At 41.9% G+C, this 16,093-nt stretch overlaps 1 protein-coding gene across 1 annotated transcript in view; it reads right to left on the bottom strand.

Annotated features, from left to right (window-relative positions):
• The window catches only part of LOC148354335 (uncharacterized), a 62,391-nt gene extending 60,377 nt beyond the window's left edge, over nt 1-2,014 (bottom strand). The window contains exon 1 of the mRNA XM_088351873.1: nt 1,754-2,014. Coding sequence (XP_088207999.1) covers nt 1,754-1,832 — 79 coding nt within the window. The 5' untranslated portion in view covers nt 1,833-2,014. The remainder of the gene's footprint in view (nt 1-1,753) is intronic.
• Between the last annotated feature and the right edge of the window lie 14,079 nt (nt 2,015-16,093).

Genomic DNA, 16,093 nt, shown 5'->3' with positions numbered 1-16,093 from the left:
TAGTCTGTGGTTTGCAATCATCTGTGGTCTGTGCAGCCCTTTGAGACTCTTTGTGATTAAGGGCTATACAAATAAACATGACTTGACTGAGGTTTTGAGTTTTTCCTTGCTCTCATGTAGGTTTTAGATCAGGGGATGATGTCATAACAGTCTGTGGTTCGCAATAATCTGTGGTCTGTGCAGCCCTTTGATACTCTTTGTGATTAAGGGCTATACAAATAAAAATGACTTGACCTGACTGAGGTTTTGAGTTTTTCCTTGCCCTCATGTAGTCATGTAGGTTTTAGATCAGGGGATGGTGTCATAATAGTCTGTGGTTCGCAATAATCTGTGGTCCGTGCAGCCCTTTGAGACTCTTTGTGATTAAAGGGCTATACAAATAAACATGACTTGACCTGACTGAGGTTTTGAGTTTTTCCTTGCCCTCATGTAGGTTTTAGATCAGGGGATGGTGTCATAATAGTCTGTGGTTTGCAATCATCTGTGGTCTGTGCAGCCCTTTGAGACTCTTTGTGATTAAGGGCTATACAAATAAACATGACTTGACTGAGGTTTTGAGTTTTTCCTTGCTCTCATGTAGGTTTTAGATCAGGGGATGATGTCATAACAGTCTGTGGTTCGCAATAATCTGTGGTCTGTGCAGCCCTTTGATACTCTTTGTGATTAAGGGCTATACAAATAAAAATGACTTGACCTGACTGAGGTTTTGAGTTTTTCCTTGCCCTCATGTAGTCATGTAGGTTTTAGATCAGGGGATGGTGTCATAATAGTCTGTGGTTCGCAATAATCTGTGGTCCGTGCAGCCCTTTAAGACTCTTTGTGATTAAAGGCTATACAAATAAACATGACTTGACTGAGGTTTTGAGTTTTTCCTTGCCCTCATGTAGGTTTGAGATCAGGGGATGGTGTCATAATAGTCTGTGGTTTGCAATAATCTGTGGTCCGTGCAGCCCTTTGAGACTCTTTGTGATTAAAGGGCTATACAAATAAACATGACTTGACCTGACTGAGGTTTTGAGTTTTTCCTTGCCCTCATGTAGGTTTTAGATCAGGGGATGGTGTCATAATAGTCTGTGGTTTCCAATAATCTGTGGTCCGTGCAGCCCTTTGAGACTCTTTGTGATTAAGGGCTATACAAATAAACATGACTTGACCTGACTGAGGTTTTGAGTTTTTCCTTGCCCTCATGTAGGTTTTAGATCAGGGGATGGTGTCATAATAGTCTGTGGTTCGCAATATCCTGTGGTCTGTGCAGCCCTTTGAGACTCTTTGTGATTAAGGGCTATACAAATAAACATGACTTGACTGAGGTTTTGAGTTTTTCCTTGCCCTCATGTAGGTTTTAGATCAGGGGATGGTGTCATAATAGTCTGTGGTTTGCAATCATCTGTGGTCTGTGCAGCCCTTTGAGACTCTTTGTGATTAAGGGCTATACAAATAAACATGACTGGACTTGACTTTTAAAAATATAGTCAGTACTAGTTATAGAAGTATACATTAAATCAGCTCAATACACATGACTTGCCTTGATGTACATATGCACCACAGAAAATATGTACAGTGTCTTTAACTTTTTTCTATACATGATTTTCCTTTATTATGCCCTTGTTGTTTTTGAATAGTGCACTCTAGGGTTATGTTATGTTGACATAAGTTAATGGCAATAAAGACATTTTCGAAACTTGATTTTCTGGAATAAAATCTAAAAAAAAAATCATCCAATATTAAGAAAAGAGGTCAAGTTTGAGTATACCTTTTCTCCAAGGCGCCAGGATGGAGAATGACTTCTGCCAACTGATGATGAGTCCACTCTTTTTCCTCCTTGCACTCATCTTGTCACTCTGTTCCACAAACGTCGAGAAATTTCACGTCAGTATTTAAAGAAAATCTCCAAAAGTTTTTTTTCCCCCTGCTTCAAAATGGAAGACAAAAATGACAGTATTTCCCCGCGTTTCCAGTGTCCTTATGTAAGGTCACGGTGCCCGCTTCGGAGCGTCACCATAGTGGATGTTTTCGGTTCCTCCGGCTGAAGGAAATGAAGGGGGGCCGGGCTCCGACAGGACAAGTTGTATGAGAGAAAAAGGAAGAGGAGAGCTGGCAGCTTGCCGAAGGGAGTGAGATAGTGAAGAAGGAGGAATGCTTGCACAAAGCAAGTGACAAGAGGTGGAGGAGAAGGAGGAGTCCCGATGGAGGCTTTGAGGGCAAAAAGACATCCAACCAAAATGGACGCAGGAAATTAATTCTGTCTGCATCAACAAACATTATTTCCAGCCCGAAAAATGCAAAACTTGTGGCGATAATTCTGACGATTTTACACTTTTCTGCTTCGCTGTGTCGTGCACGGATGGACAATAGGTGTTGCTGGAGATCCTGCCCTTCGGCTCGCTCATACTAAGTGCCTTTTGACAGGGTTTTTTTTGTTTTACTGTTGTTAATAATCATACTCTTTAAGAAAAGTTGTACCATCGCATCTACTTTTTCCCTATTTGTTTGTTTGCTCCAAGACTAAAAGTGTGCTAACTCTTTTTAGCTGCTCAGGTTCACTGTGGTATACAACATGCACTCCATCCATCCATTATCTGCACCAATTATCCTCAGTAGGATCGCCCATCTCAGCTATCTCTTAAGATAAATAAAGTCAAGTTTAATTTACTTTTGGAAGAATTAGGCGACTTCCTCCTCCATGGTAAAAAGTGGACCCCAAAAAAGCGATCCAACCATTTTCTCAACCGCATCAAGCTTTCTTATTCCACTTTCATTTCCAAAGAAACTGCTTGCCTCTTCTTTACACTTTACACCAACTATAGTGAATAGATGTGCAAGATAATAAACAATAAAAACTTCAAAGTTCTTGGCGTGCTAGAGATACAGTGCAGTGTGTGTATACACACAAACCAGGAAGTAGAAGCTGGCTTTCTTCTTTAGGGTGGATGCTGGGTGATCTCTCATAGTGCCACGCAGCGGAAAGAAGCACTACAGCACTGTCCTCTACTCTGATAAAGGTGCACACAATACATCCATCCATCCGTTATCTGCACCACTTATCCTCAGTAGGATTGCAGGGGTGCGGGAGCCCATCTCAGCTATCTCTAAGATAAATACAGTGAAGTTTAACTTACTTTTGGAAGAATTAGGCGATTTCCTCCTCCGTAGTAAAAAGTGGACCAAAAAAAAGCGATCCAACCATTTTCTCAACCGCATCAAGCTTTCTTATTCCACTTTCATTTCCAAAGAAACTGCTTGCCTCTTCTTTACACTTTAGACCAACCATAGTGAATGGATTTGCGAGATAATAAACAATGAAGGCGTCAAAGTTCTTGCCGTGCTAGAGAAACAGTGCAGTGTGTATATACACACAAACCAGGAAGTAGAAGCTGCCTTTCTTCCTTGCCCAGCGATTGCCGAATCACTGGAGTTTTGTGTTAACGTGCATGACTGCCCCATTTCCCGTAAAATAAAAGCTTGTGTGAGAAACGTCACGCTTTTGGGTTCTCATCCTGTTCCAGTTCTTGACACAAAATGCAAGTACATCCTTAAAAGGAACATTTGAATTAAAAAACAAACGCAAAGCAAAGGACATAAAACAAATTAAAAGCATTATACAGGTAAATGACAAAAATGTGTGTTAAAAAGGAAATATAATAATAATTTTCAGTCTATATTTTAATAAAAGTAGCTACCGCATTTTCACGACTGTAAAGCGCACATTAAAGTATTCCATTTCCTTTAAAACGTATGGCGCCCTATCTTGCGGTGCGCCTTGTGTGTCTTGTCGATATGTAGTAGAGGGCACCATGGTCAGGACCAGAACAGACGGTAGACCCAAACGCGTAACGTTTCATACCAAGCTTTATTGCGGAAGCGGAGAAATCAGGCGCAAGAAAACAAATGCAGCAATTCGGCGATCGCTGGGCAGGAGAAGCAGGAAGCCCAATAGGTCGGAGCGTGGTCGGGGGGCAGAAACGAGTCGAGCAGCCTGGAGCGGAGTTTGGAGCGTGGTCGGTGGGCAACATCAAGTCGGGCAGCCGGGACGGGAGATCGGAGCGTGGTCGGAGATCGGAACAAGTGAGGCAATCGGGACGGGAGATCGGAGCGTGGTCGGAGATCGGAACAAGTCAGGTAATCAGAGATGATTGGGAATCCAGGGACATCGGATCGATACAGGATACAGCAGTGTTTTTCAATCACTGTGCCGTGACACACTAGTGTGCCGTGAGAAATTATCCAATGTCACTTTTTAAAATTTAAAATTTTATAAAACATTTATGAATCATTTTCTGCAAATATTATGTCATTGTCAAGTGTCTGTGCTGTAAAAACTGTGTGTATTATAACTTATATTGTAATTAAACATACAGTTCAATGTCATTTTATAACAGTTTTGGCTAGTAGTGTGCCGCAACATTTTTCCAATGTAAAAAACGTGCCCTGGCTCAAAAAAAGGTTGAAAAACACTGGGATTCCGGATACAGGATAACGGGGCCTGGATCAGGGATCGATACAGGATACTGGATACCGGATACAGGTCAACAGAGCTTGGATCAGGAATCGATGCAGGTTACAGGATACCGGAGCTTGGATCAGGAATCGATGCAGGTTACAGAATACCGGAGCTTGGATCAGGGATCGATACAGGATACTGGATACAGGATACCGGATAGCGGAACTTGGATCAGGAATTGATACAGGTTACAGGATAACGGAAATTGGATAAGGGATCGATACAGGATACTGGACACAGGATACCGGATAACGGAGCTTGGATCAGGAATCAATGCAGGTTACAGGATACCGGAGCTTGGATTAGGGATAGATACAGGATACCGGATATAGGATAACGGAACTTGGATCAGGGATCGATACAGGATACTGGATACAGTATACCGGAGCTTGGATCAGGAATCGATACAGGTTACAGGATACCGGAGCTTGGAGCAGGGATCGATACAGGATACTGGATACAGGATACCGGATACAGGATAACGGAGCTTGGATCAGGAATCGATGCAGGTTACAGGATACCGGAGCTTGGATTAGGGATAGATACAGGATACCGGATACAGGATAACGGAACTTGGATCAGGGATCGATACAGGATACTGGATACAGTATACCGGAGCTTGGATCAGGAATCGATACAGGATACTGGATACCGGATACAGGTTAACAGAGCTTGGATCAGGAATCGATGCAGGTTACAGGATACCGGAGCTTGGATCAGGAATCGATGCAGGTTACAGGATACCGGAGCTTGGATCAGGGATCGATACAGGATACTGGATACAGGATACCGGATACAGGATAGCGGAACTTGGATCAGGAATCGATACAGGTTACAGGATAACGGAAATTGGATAAGGGATCGATACAGGATACTGGACACAGGATACCGGATAACGGAGCTTGGATCAGGAATCAATGCAGGTTACAGGATACCGGAGCTTGGATTGGGGATAGATACAGGATACCGGATACAGGATACCGGAACTTGGATCAGGGATCGATACAGGATACTGGATACAGTATACCGGAGCTTGGATCAGGAATCGATACAGGTTACAGGATACCGGAGCTTGGAGTAGGGATCGATACAGGATACTGGATACAGGATACCGGATACAGGATAATGGAGCTTGGATCAGGAATCGATACAGGTTACAGGATACCGGAGCTTGGATCAGGGATCGATACAGGATACTGGATACAGGATACCGGATACAGGATAACGGAACTTGGATCAGGAATCGATACAGGTTACTGGATACCGGAGCTTGGATCAGGGATCAATACAGGATACTGGATACAGGATACCGGATACAGGAGCTTGGATCAGGGATCTATACACGATACTGGATACAGGATACCGGATACAGGATAACAGATAACGGAACTTGGATCAGGAATCGATACAGATTACAGGATACCGGAGCTTGGATCAGGGATCGATGAAGGATACAGCATGGGTCGGTAACAGAATGGGATCCAGAGTCAAAAAATGCTTGCCTTGCAAGTGCGGAGGTTCGTTGACGGACTGAGCAGGATCAAATGAGAGTGTTGAATTTAAATAGGAGGGGAACCAATCAGGAGACAAGCAGCAGCTGGAATCAATCGAGCGGGCACAGACGAAGGCAATTGGCATTTAATAACAAACATGGGTTAAAGGTCTTTTTGGTGGAACACAACAATGACACAAGTAACTGAGACTCCTCCTTTTCTTCTTATTAATACAAAACCATTTGCAATGGAATAGATTTATGGACATCGAAACCAAAGTTCAGAAGAGAACATGGGAAGAATTTTATTACAAAAGGGCATTCTTCTACCCATTTGACTCGTTCCTGGCACCAAGCTCTCCTCTCGGAAAACATGTCTCCCGACCGAAAAGTCATGTCTCGGTTGAGTACGTTTGCACCTCCTTAGCAGCAGGAAACTTTCGAGCATTCCCCTCATCCTCGGGTGCAGCTAGTGTTGAAGATAAGAATTTTTTTTTAGTTTGAACATTTTTATTGACATTTTTAACAGCAAATAAACAATGTGAGGTTTGAACAATTTTTTTCGACACTTTTAACAGCAATTTAACATCTCATCTCATTAGCTGCACTGCTTATCCTCAGTAGGGTCGCGGGGGTGCTGGAGCCCATCCCAGCAATCATCGGGCAGTGGGCAGGGGACACCCTGGACAGCCAATCGCAGGGCACACAGGGACAGACAAGTCGCTCGCTCATTCACACCTAGGGACAATTAAACATCTCATCTCATCTCATTAGCCGTACCGCTTATCCTCATTAGGGTCGCGGGGGGGCTGGAGTCCATCCCAGCCATCTCCGGGCAGTGGGCAGGGGACACCCTGAACTGGTTGCCAGCCAGACAACTCATTCGCTCATTCACACCTAGGGACAATTTGGACCGGCCAAATCACCTGAAATGCATGTTTTTGGAACGTGGGAAGAAACCGTAGTGCCCGGAGGAAACCCACGCAAGCACGGGGAGAACATACAAACTCCGCACAGGAAGTATGGAGCTGGATTTGAACCCACGACAGGTTCCCATGACATCAACACCACTGCGCCGCCGTGCTGCCACAATTAAACACAATCACAATTATTATTATTATTATTTTTTTGGGGGTTTGAACAATTTTATTGACACTATTAACAGCAAATATTCACAATTATGAACCTCTAAAATGTTTTCGCGTAATTATCATTAAAGAATTTAAAACGAGCAATTAGGTGTTTTCTTGTATGGTAATCCCTTACTGTATCGCGGTTATCTTTTAACTGTTTTGCGTTTTTTTCGTTTTTTATCATGCATTGTATAGGGCAGCACGGCGGCGCAGTGGTTAGCGCTTGTGCGGCACAGTTCATGTCATGGGAACCTGTTGTGGGTTCAAATCCAGCTCCAGACTTTCTGTGCGGAGTTTGTATGTTCTCCCCGTGCTTGCGTGGGTTTCCTCCGGGCACTTCGGTTTCCTCCCACATTCCAAAAACATGCATTTCAGGTGAATTGGCCGGTCCAAATTGTCCCTAGGTGTGAATGAGCGAATGAATTGTCTGTCCCCGTGTGCCCTGCGATTGGCTGGCAACCAGTTCAGGGTGTCCCCTGCCCACTGCCCGAAGATGGCTGGGATGGGCTCCAGCCCCCCGCGACCCTAATGAGGATAAGCGGTACGGCTAATGAGATGAGATGAGATGAGATCATGCATTGTGTACTGTGTTGTGATTGGCTGGCCCCACCCCTGTGTCTACATTTGTGTCAACGTTAAGGTCCAAATTGACCTATGGCTAAGCCCAGCCCTAAAACGCGATGAACCAATCACAGTGCGCATAGCCGAGCCAATACTCTGGCGTCAGCCCTCGTTCCCATTCTTGTTTTTCTGTAAACATCATTTTTGTCCAGGCCACACTGACCCCAAGCCTTCCCTGTGAAAAATCCCCACTGCATTCAACAAATGTACCGTAAATTCCGGACTATAGAGCGCACCTGATTATAAGCCGCACCCACCACATTTCGGGAGGAAAACCGATTTTGTACATACACAAGCTGCACCTGTATATTAGCCGCATGCGCCCACATTGATATAACGCAATACAAACACGATATTTTTTTGGTTTGAACAATTTTATTGACTCTAGTAACATCAAATAAGCAATGTGAGGTTTGAACAATTTTTCTCGACAATCTTAACCCATACCTGATACAGTCCAAAAAACACAGCCGGCAAAATGAGCGGAAAATGATACCAGTACTTAACATTTAATGCAGACCTCCAGAGTCCGGGTGCCCGTTGAAAGTAATCCAAGGAAAAAAGTGTATATTTCCAAAGGTAAGGGTGGGAAAAATATATATCCACTATTGTCCGCCGCGTCCACAAACACGTCTCACCTTTACTCCACTTCCCGTCAGCCCGCGTTTGCCCCACCCCTTCTTTCTCATTTGCTCGTACAAAACATATCAGAACAAGTTTCTAAAATAAATACATTACAAAAATATACAGTTCCAAATACATATTATACATGGTTACACATATTTACAAAGAAAGACGGTACAAAGAGAGAGTTTTCAAAGCTTTAATAATAATATTATAACTTTCATCCCAAACCGTGCCTGTGAAGGGTAGCAAAACGCTACTACCAACACGCTCGCAACACAGTAAATAGCTCTGTTAAAAAAAACATACCGTACTTGGAGTAAGCAGGGTAAACTGATCTCATCTTCCTCCTCAAAACTGACGTCATCAAAGTTATCTTCCTTCAGTATGGGAAAGATATTTTGTCATATGGACGTTGTGCCACACTCCCTTATTCAAAAACAGGCTAGTGTCATGCTCGCAGAGTAAAGTTCACGTGCGGTAGCTCTGTTTCCTTATAAATCGGACCGCTCGATTGCGTTTAGCTTGAAAATTGCGACATGTGCCTTTCTTTTTGCAATTTGCATGATGAGGATTTGTCTACGCTAATTTAATTTGTGCACAAGCTAAGAAGTTGCAGTCTAAATCTTACCTTTTGTACTCGAGCGCCCCTGGCGGCCGTTAGAAAAATTACCGTATTTTCCGCACTATAAGGCGCACCTAAAAGTCTTATTTTTTTTCAAAAGCTGACCATGCGCCTTATAACACAGTGCGCCTTATATATGGCTCAATATTAAATTCGCAAGGTCTCGCAACTACGAGAAACAGCCGCCGACTCCATTTTTCGCGCTGTGCATACTGGGAAATATTAAACGATTGGTAGTTGCCGGGGCTCGTGTTGTATTTGTTTACTAAGTGGCAAAATGGCTACCCCATTAAACTGCTTAATTCATATTCAACAAATACAGTATTTGTCTGAATCCAGGGTTATGACTGGTGAAGATGTAAAGCACAATTTACCTTAAACAAACGCAGAATTTTTCAGAATGTCACGTTTGACAGAGAGAGAGAGAGAGAGAGAGAGAGAGAGCGAGAGAGAGAGCGAGAGAGAGAGAGAGCGAGATTCTCTTTCATACGTGCATTTGTATAAGAAAATGGCTCCTGTTAAGAGACACGCGTACAACGCCGAGTTTAAACTCAAAGCGATCAGTCACGCAGCACAACACGGCAATAGAGCGGCAGCGAGAGACTTAAACTTAAATGAATCGATGGTACGGAAGTGGAGAAAGGATGAAGATAAGCTCCGCCAAGTAAGGAAAACTCAACAAAGTTTCCGTGGCAATAAAGCAAGATGGCCAGAGTTAGAGGAGACACTTGAACAGTGGGTTGTTCAACAAAGAGCGGCAAGCAGAAGTGTCAGTACGATAACTATACGTATGAAGGCAACAGCGCTGGCACAAAAACACCGGACGTGTTGGATGGCCCATTCACTGAGATATGGTCAATTCGAACACAGCAGAAGAAGAATTCGAGGGATTCGTCGATGAGGAGCTTATAGAGTGATCTTTGTTTTTCTTTTGTGTGTTTACGTTTTACATTTTACAGTTATTATGTTATTGCTTTATTGTTATTGTTTTGCACTTGTTGTTTTTGCACATTACGAGTGTCACTTTATTGCGATTGCACTAACGTTTCATTTAAAATAACAGTATCAGACGTTTTTTTCTTTGCGTGTTGACTAAATGGACAAAAAATAAAATATGTCGATGTTGTTCAAAGATGTTAAAGATGTGTCACGAAAATGCTTTACCTCAGAGAAAATAATAAAACGGCTGTTTATTTATTTTGGGAGTGAATGGAGTTGTGGAAAGCTTGTTTGTTAATAAAGTTTGACCTTTTTGAATATTTTGTTGACATTCCCTTGAGCGTGGCAACATCTAGAGGTTGCATAAAGTAACTACATTCTCTACTGTAGTCAAGTCGTCACATTTATTTACCGTAAATAGCCCTTAATCCCAAAAATGTCTCGAAGGACTGCACAGGATTACAATTACAAAATTGCACAATTACCTGATCTTAAACCAGCATGCACTTATAGCGCCTTATAATGGGGTGCGTCTTATGTATGGCATAAGTTTTAAAATATATCATTCATTGAAGGTGCGCCTTATAACATGGTGCGCCATATAGTGCGGAAAATACGGTACATATATTGGCCTCATCACTGAATAAGCCGCAGGGTTGAAAGTTTGGGGAAAAAAGTAGCGGCTTATAGTCCGGAATTTACGGTAATTTGTATTACCGTAATTTCCGCACTATAAGGCGCACCTAAAAGCCTTTATTTTTTTCAAAAGCTGACCATGCGCCTTATAATACAGTGCGCCTTATTTATGGATAAATATTAAGTCGCAAAGTCTTGCAAACAGCCGCCGACTAGATTTTCCCCCGAAGGCGAGTAGTCCGCGGTGTATGCTGCGATTTATATACCGGCGTTTCATTGGCTAACCCATGTGTCAATCATCATTTGAATCGATCACTATTGGCTAAAGTTATTTGGAGGTAAAGGGGGCGGATCCATTTTATCATTTACAGGCTTGTATAGGCTAAGGGGCAAAACAAAGCCTGCAATTGGCCGAAAAAGATGTGTCAATCATCAGTTGAATCGATCACTATTGGCTAAAGTTATTCGGAGGTAAAGGGGGCGGATCCTTTTTATCATTTATAGGCTTGTATAGGCTAAAGGTGCAAAACAAAGCCTGCAATTGGCCGAAAAAGATGAATGTGAATAGCATGTTAAGTCGAACTACGGCATAAAGGAAACAGTATTTTACTATTCTGTACTGTATTTGTAAATATTTTACTCTCCTGGATTTACTACACTCACGGATATAAGAGGACCATGGTTGCACATTATTATTGAACACAACGACTTCGGTGAGCTACTCCGGCTATATATTTTCCCAGTATTTTGTTTCAGACTGAACAAGATGTTTCTGTGATAAGCGGTGCAGATAATGGATGGAATGGAGTGTCTATTTTTAAATTCAACTCAATTCCAAATGTTTATTGTCATATGCACAGTAAAGTTGCGAGCGAAAAAGAAAATAGAAACTAAGGAATGGTTGGCATATCTTGAATCCCAAGACTTTAACCTTCCGAATGATATTTGGAACATGCATTTGAGTGACATCATACGGACACCGCATTCGCACGTGTCTACGACACGTATTTGCTTCTTTGCAAGCTTTGGGAATGTTAAGGGGGTAATAAGTTGGACTGAACTATCTGACTGTTTTGTCCACGTTCCCATAGTAGCGCCTTATAATCTGGTGCGCCTTATGCATGTCAAATATAGGACCAAAAACTATTTTTTCGGGGTGCGCCCTATAACCCAGTGCGCCTTATAGTGCGGAAAATACGGTATATTAAATCCCTTATAGTCAAATGAATGAAATAAAAGATCCTTCAATATAAATAGGGTTTGTTCTTTGATTTCTATGTATAATAAAGTACTTAACAAATAAAGATTTCCATTCACGGATTTTGACTCATAGCCCCATGAGTAACAAGGGATTACTTTACCTTCTCAGTCATAATCTTCGAGGTTAAAACGTTTACATGTTTGAACCTCATTTTCTTCAAATTAAATCCACAGATTTCACAAAATGTCCTTATACAGGGAGAGTTCAAATGAAACCCAGAAAAAATTCTGCTGAAACCAACAAAACGTAAAAAGTGACTCGAACGTCAGAAGCGAAGCTGTTTTGGGTTAGGAATCCTCGAGACAGGAAATACCGAATAAAAAATGGAATGAACGTGTTGAAGATGTCACGGCCACAAACTTTCTGCAGCAGTGACTTTAATTTCGATTCACAAAATTCAGACACTAAAGCCTTTTGGAGGTACAGAAGATTTTCTCAACGTTTTAATGATGATGTCGTTGTGATAAATGTTTAAATAAAACAAAAATCAGGATTGTTTGTCACCAAATCACTGTACAGCTTTGGATTGTTATGACCCCAATAACAGACAAATTGCATACTTGTCAACCAGTACGTTTTTTCCGTACAAAGTACGTTTATTATGCATTTTCAGACGTGTACGACGTACGAGAAAATCTGAACGGAAAACGCAAATTTGTCAATGATGGGTACCATACACCGACGATCACCAAACGGCAAATCAATCAAGTCAAACGAGTTCGCCGCGGTAGCCTCTATCTCGGTATCGTTTTTTTTCGTTGCAAAAGAAGCGAGCGGTTTGATGCTACTGCGCGCATGCGTCTGCCGCATGGGGATTTCCCATCATGCATCTTTCCTTGGTAGTTGTGTAGTGAAAGGAAGTCCGTCTCTTTTTAGAGAACCGGCTTTTTCGGCTCAACTCATTAAAGAGAACCGGCTCTCAAACGGCTCATTTGCTTTGATGCATCATATTACGAGTTATTATCTTGTATAAAGAAGTTAAGAAACAAAGTAAGTATAAAAGGAGAAAATGAAAAAAAGAAAGGTTTGTGGTTATCCCTTTAATGAGTATATTACCAACAATAATTTAACGCATATGCATGAATTAATCATTTGAATAAGAAAATGTATTATTCTACTTATTAATATTTGCATGTATTTTTTCCTTCTACAGTGAACGTCCAAGCGACTTCATTTTTTAACTTTTTTTTTTATAATAAACCTCATTCAGCGTCGTCGTTGATGTCATGCTCTTTCCGGACATTTTCAACATCTTACCTAGTGTTTACTATTATGTGTACAGTAATGCTAATTGTAATTCACCCTGTTCAATCCTGGAAGGGGGATTACCACGTGTGAGGTCCTTTCTCAAGGTTTCTCTTTTCTCCTCACACTGAGGTTTTTGAGTTTTTCCTTGCCCGCATGCTGGTTTGCTAGTTTAAGATCAGGTAACTGTGTAATTTTGTAACTGTAATCCTGTGCAGTCCTTTGAGACATTTTTGTGATTAAGGGCTATATAAATAAATTTGACTTGACTTCATGTCGAGCAACTCAGGATCTCACAACAAAATGTTAATTAACAATATATGATATAATGAAACACATGTGCAATATAACATTTTAAACTACATAAACACTTTTGTGTTAATAGTGATCTGTATAAAAACTCCACTGCTATTAAAAAAATATGCACTTTATGCAATGATATCTGTGGAGTCTCGAAATACCTACAAATTATGATATTCATTCAGCAAAAGGAGCAAACTCAAGTATTGTTAATTCCATTTAGCAAGTACCCTTAAAAAAAGCTCACTAACAATTTGATGGCGATGTACTGTACATTTTAGTCGACAACTAGCTGGTGAAATTTGAATAAAAGCATACAATTCTGTAAAAAAAAACTCATCAGAGTCAGTACTGCCCCTTAGATTTTGATCACAGTAAAACAATATTCAACTGTATCTTGGTGTACTAGAGAAATAAACATCATGTAATACATAATATATACAGTAAATCACATAACTGAGGGTTTCACACAAAGCGTCCTGAAGTGATTGTTACGTAACGTGTTATGCTGAACAGAACACACCGAAACAAAAACATGGATTTTGGAAGAACTCAAAAAGAGTATTGTTTTAAAACAAGCCTTCAAAAGCACAGCGGGCTCACCTTTTTTTCATAGAGTATGCAAATGATTGCTTGTCTTGGCATGCTGATAAAAGAATTCTAGCTAGGGAGATGTATCCCTTCGAAAATAGCAATGGTCTCAAAGAAATTCCCCTCCAGTTGACAAATAAGCTCAATATTATCAATTTATCACCAGAGGACATAGTTTTGTCTTAATGATTTGTTAAGATCTGTAGATTTTAGTAGAGAGTTTTCAACATGGGCTTATTTTTAATCACTGTTCACATTACTGGCCCGGTCTACAACATTGCCCTCCAGTGGCGGTGGGCGGATCAATCCAAAAATAGTCATTGTCAATACAGTGGAACCTCGGTTCTCGACCATAATCCGTTCCAGAACCCTGTTCGAAAACCGATTTGGTCAATCACGGAAAATCGTTTTTCCCATTAAAAGTAATGTAAAATCGTTTTAATCCATCCAACACCCTATATCAAAGCGGCGCTGCCACGAGCGGCTGCCTTTTCCAGCAGCTGCCCTATTGTTTTATTGTCTGCTCCTATCTTCGGTGTTTTTTCTTCCCGTTTTGACAACTACACTATGGATTACTTCTATCCTATGGACATGGGTTTTAGCGCACAAAAAATGCGTGTATTCAAGGAATTTCAACTCCTTGCCTTAAAGAATTCTCGTGCCGGCGTGATGAAGGGGCCTATCGTGGAAGAAAAGCCGGAGCTAGCGAAGCGGCTAGCGGCGTTATAAGTCTTCGGTACCATCCGTAATCATGGTAAATGCGAACTCACGACCAAATAAGATCCTCGAGTGCTGGTGGAAAACATCGAAGCGCACAGGGAGCGCAGTTGCTGTGTTTTGCGGAAACACGGCTCACGTTTAGCATTCCGGACGCTAACGTGTAGCCACCCGGAGCTACCCGGAGCAATCCGGCTTCAGCGCCGCTAAACAGAGACACGAAAGCCTGGGGGAATCGGAGAGGAGGCGGACTTGCTAACACGAGGTGGTGTATCCCTGGATTTTCACAAAGAAAAGTTTTCCATCTGCCGCAGGGATGTCGAACTTTTGGACTGGCGTGACGTCATCCAACCGCTACAAGCACCCCTAGGGCATTATGTTCATCTGTTAATAAACAACGGGGTAGACTGCTGGAAGTGTGAATTTCCATACAGGGATGAATAAAGTATCTATCTATCCATCTATCTATCTAAATGTTTACCAAGAACGTAAACATGAAGCTGACCCAGGCTAATCGTACGTTCGCGTACATGAACCTGTAAAAATAAAAAAATCAGGTCGTTTACAAGTCATTTAGCACCCGGGTCTCCACAACAAGTGGTGAGCGGTTAAAGGATAAAGAAAAGATTTATGAATAGGATTTCTTACCTTTGTGGTGGTCTGCAGAAGCCATGCTCTATTCCCTCGAAAGAAGGAAAACTCGCACATCTTCTTCATATTTTGCTATCATTTCTTTCTTAAATGCAATAGTTGTACGCACTACCCTTCTTTTTTCACCTGTAGCAACTTTGCTGCTTGCACAGAGCTTCTTCGGTGGCATAATTAGGGGCTAAAACACTCCGTTCACCGATATCTAGAGCGAAAGCAAAAAGAAGTGCGCGCACACGTCATAACGGTTCTTCACGAGGGGTGGGGGCAATCTACACCCGTACGCCGCTCAGCATTGTACCCTAGCGTACTGGCGTTCGAACTCCCATTTTTTGAACAAAAAGCGAAGCAAGAATTTCTCTAAATTTTTGGTCGAGAACCGATTTGTTTGAGGTTCCACTGTACATAAAAAGTACTTGGATCAGATCGCTACTCTTGTCCTTAGATCGATACTTAATCCTCCACCAATTTTTTCAAAACATTACTTCTCTCGCTCAACCACCGCCTAAGGCAAGTGACTGACAGGCACATTTTTAGCACCTCTCCCTACCTGGCCTGCTGCAGCAATCTGCCTGCCAGGCAGAAGGGCCAAATCTTTGCGCCCACTCTAAACAGAAGCTAAGATTGACAGAGGCATTCAGAAAGCGCAGCCTGATGCAGACTGTTTTTAACAGTACAAAAAAGGACAGTGTGAAGTATAATTTGTGTGGTAAAGTGGTCTGCTCCTGTGGCAACACCAAAGATTTACATGAACACTTGA

This window comes from Urocampus carinirostris, chromosome 13 (assembly GCF_059441175.1).
Source record: "Urocampus carinirostris isolate Australia breed hairy pipefish chromosome 13, RoL_Ucar_1.0, whole genome shotgun sequence".
In the NCBI taxonomy this organism is placed as follows: Eukaryota; Metazoa; Chordata; class Actinopteri; order Syngnathiformes; family Syngnathidae; genus Urocampus; species Urocampus carinirostris.
Note: the sequence above shows the minus strand (reverse complement) of the source record. Positions and strands in the feature narration are given on the sequence as shown.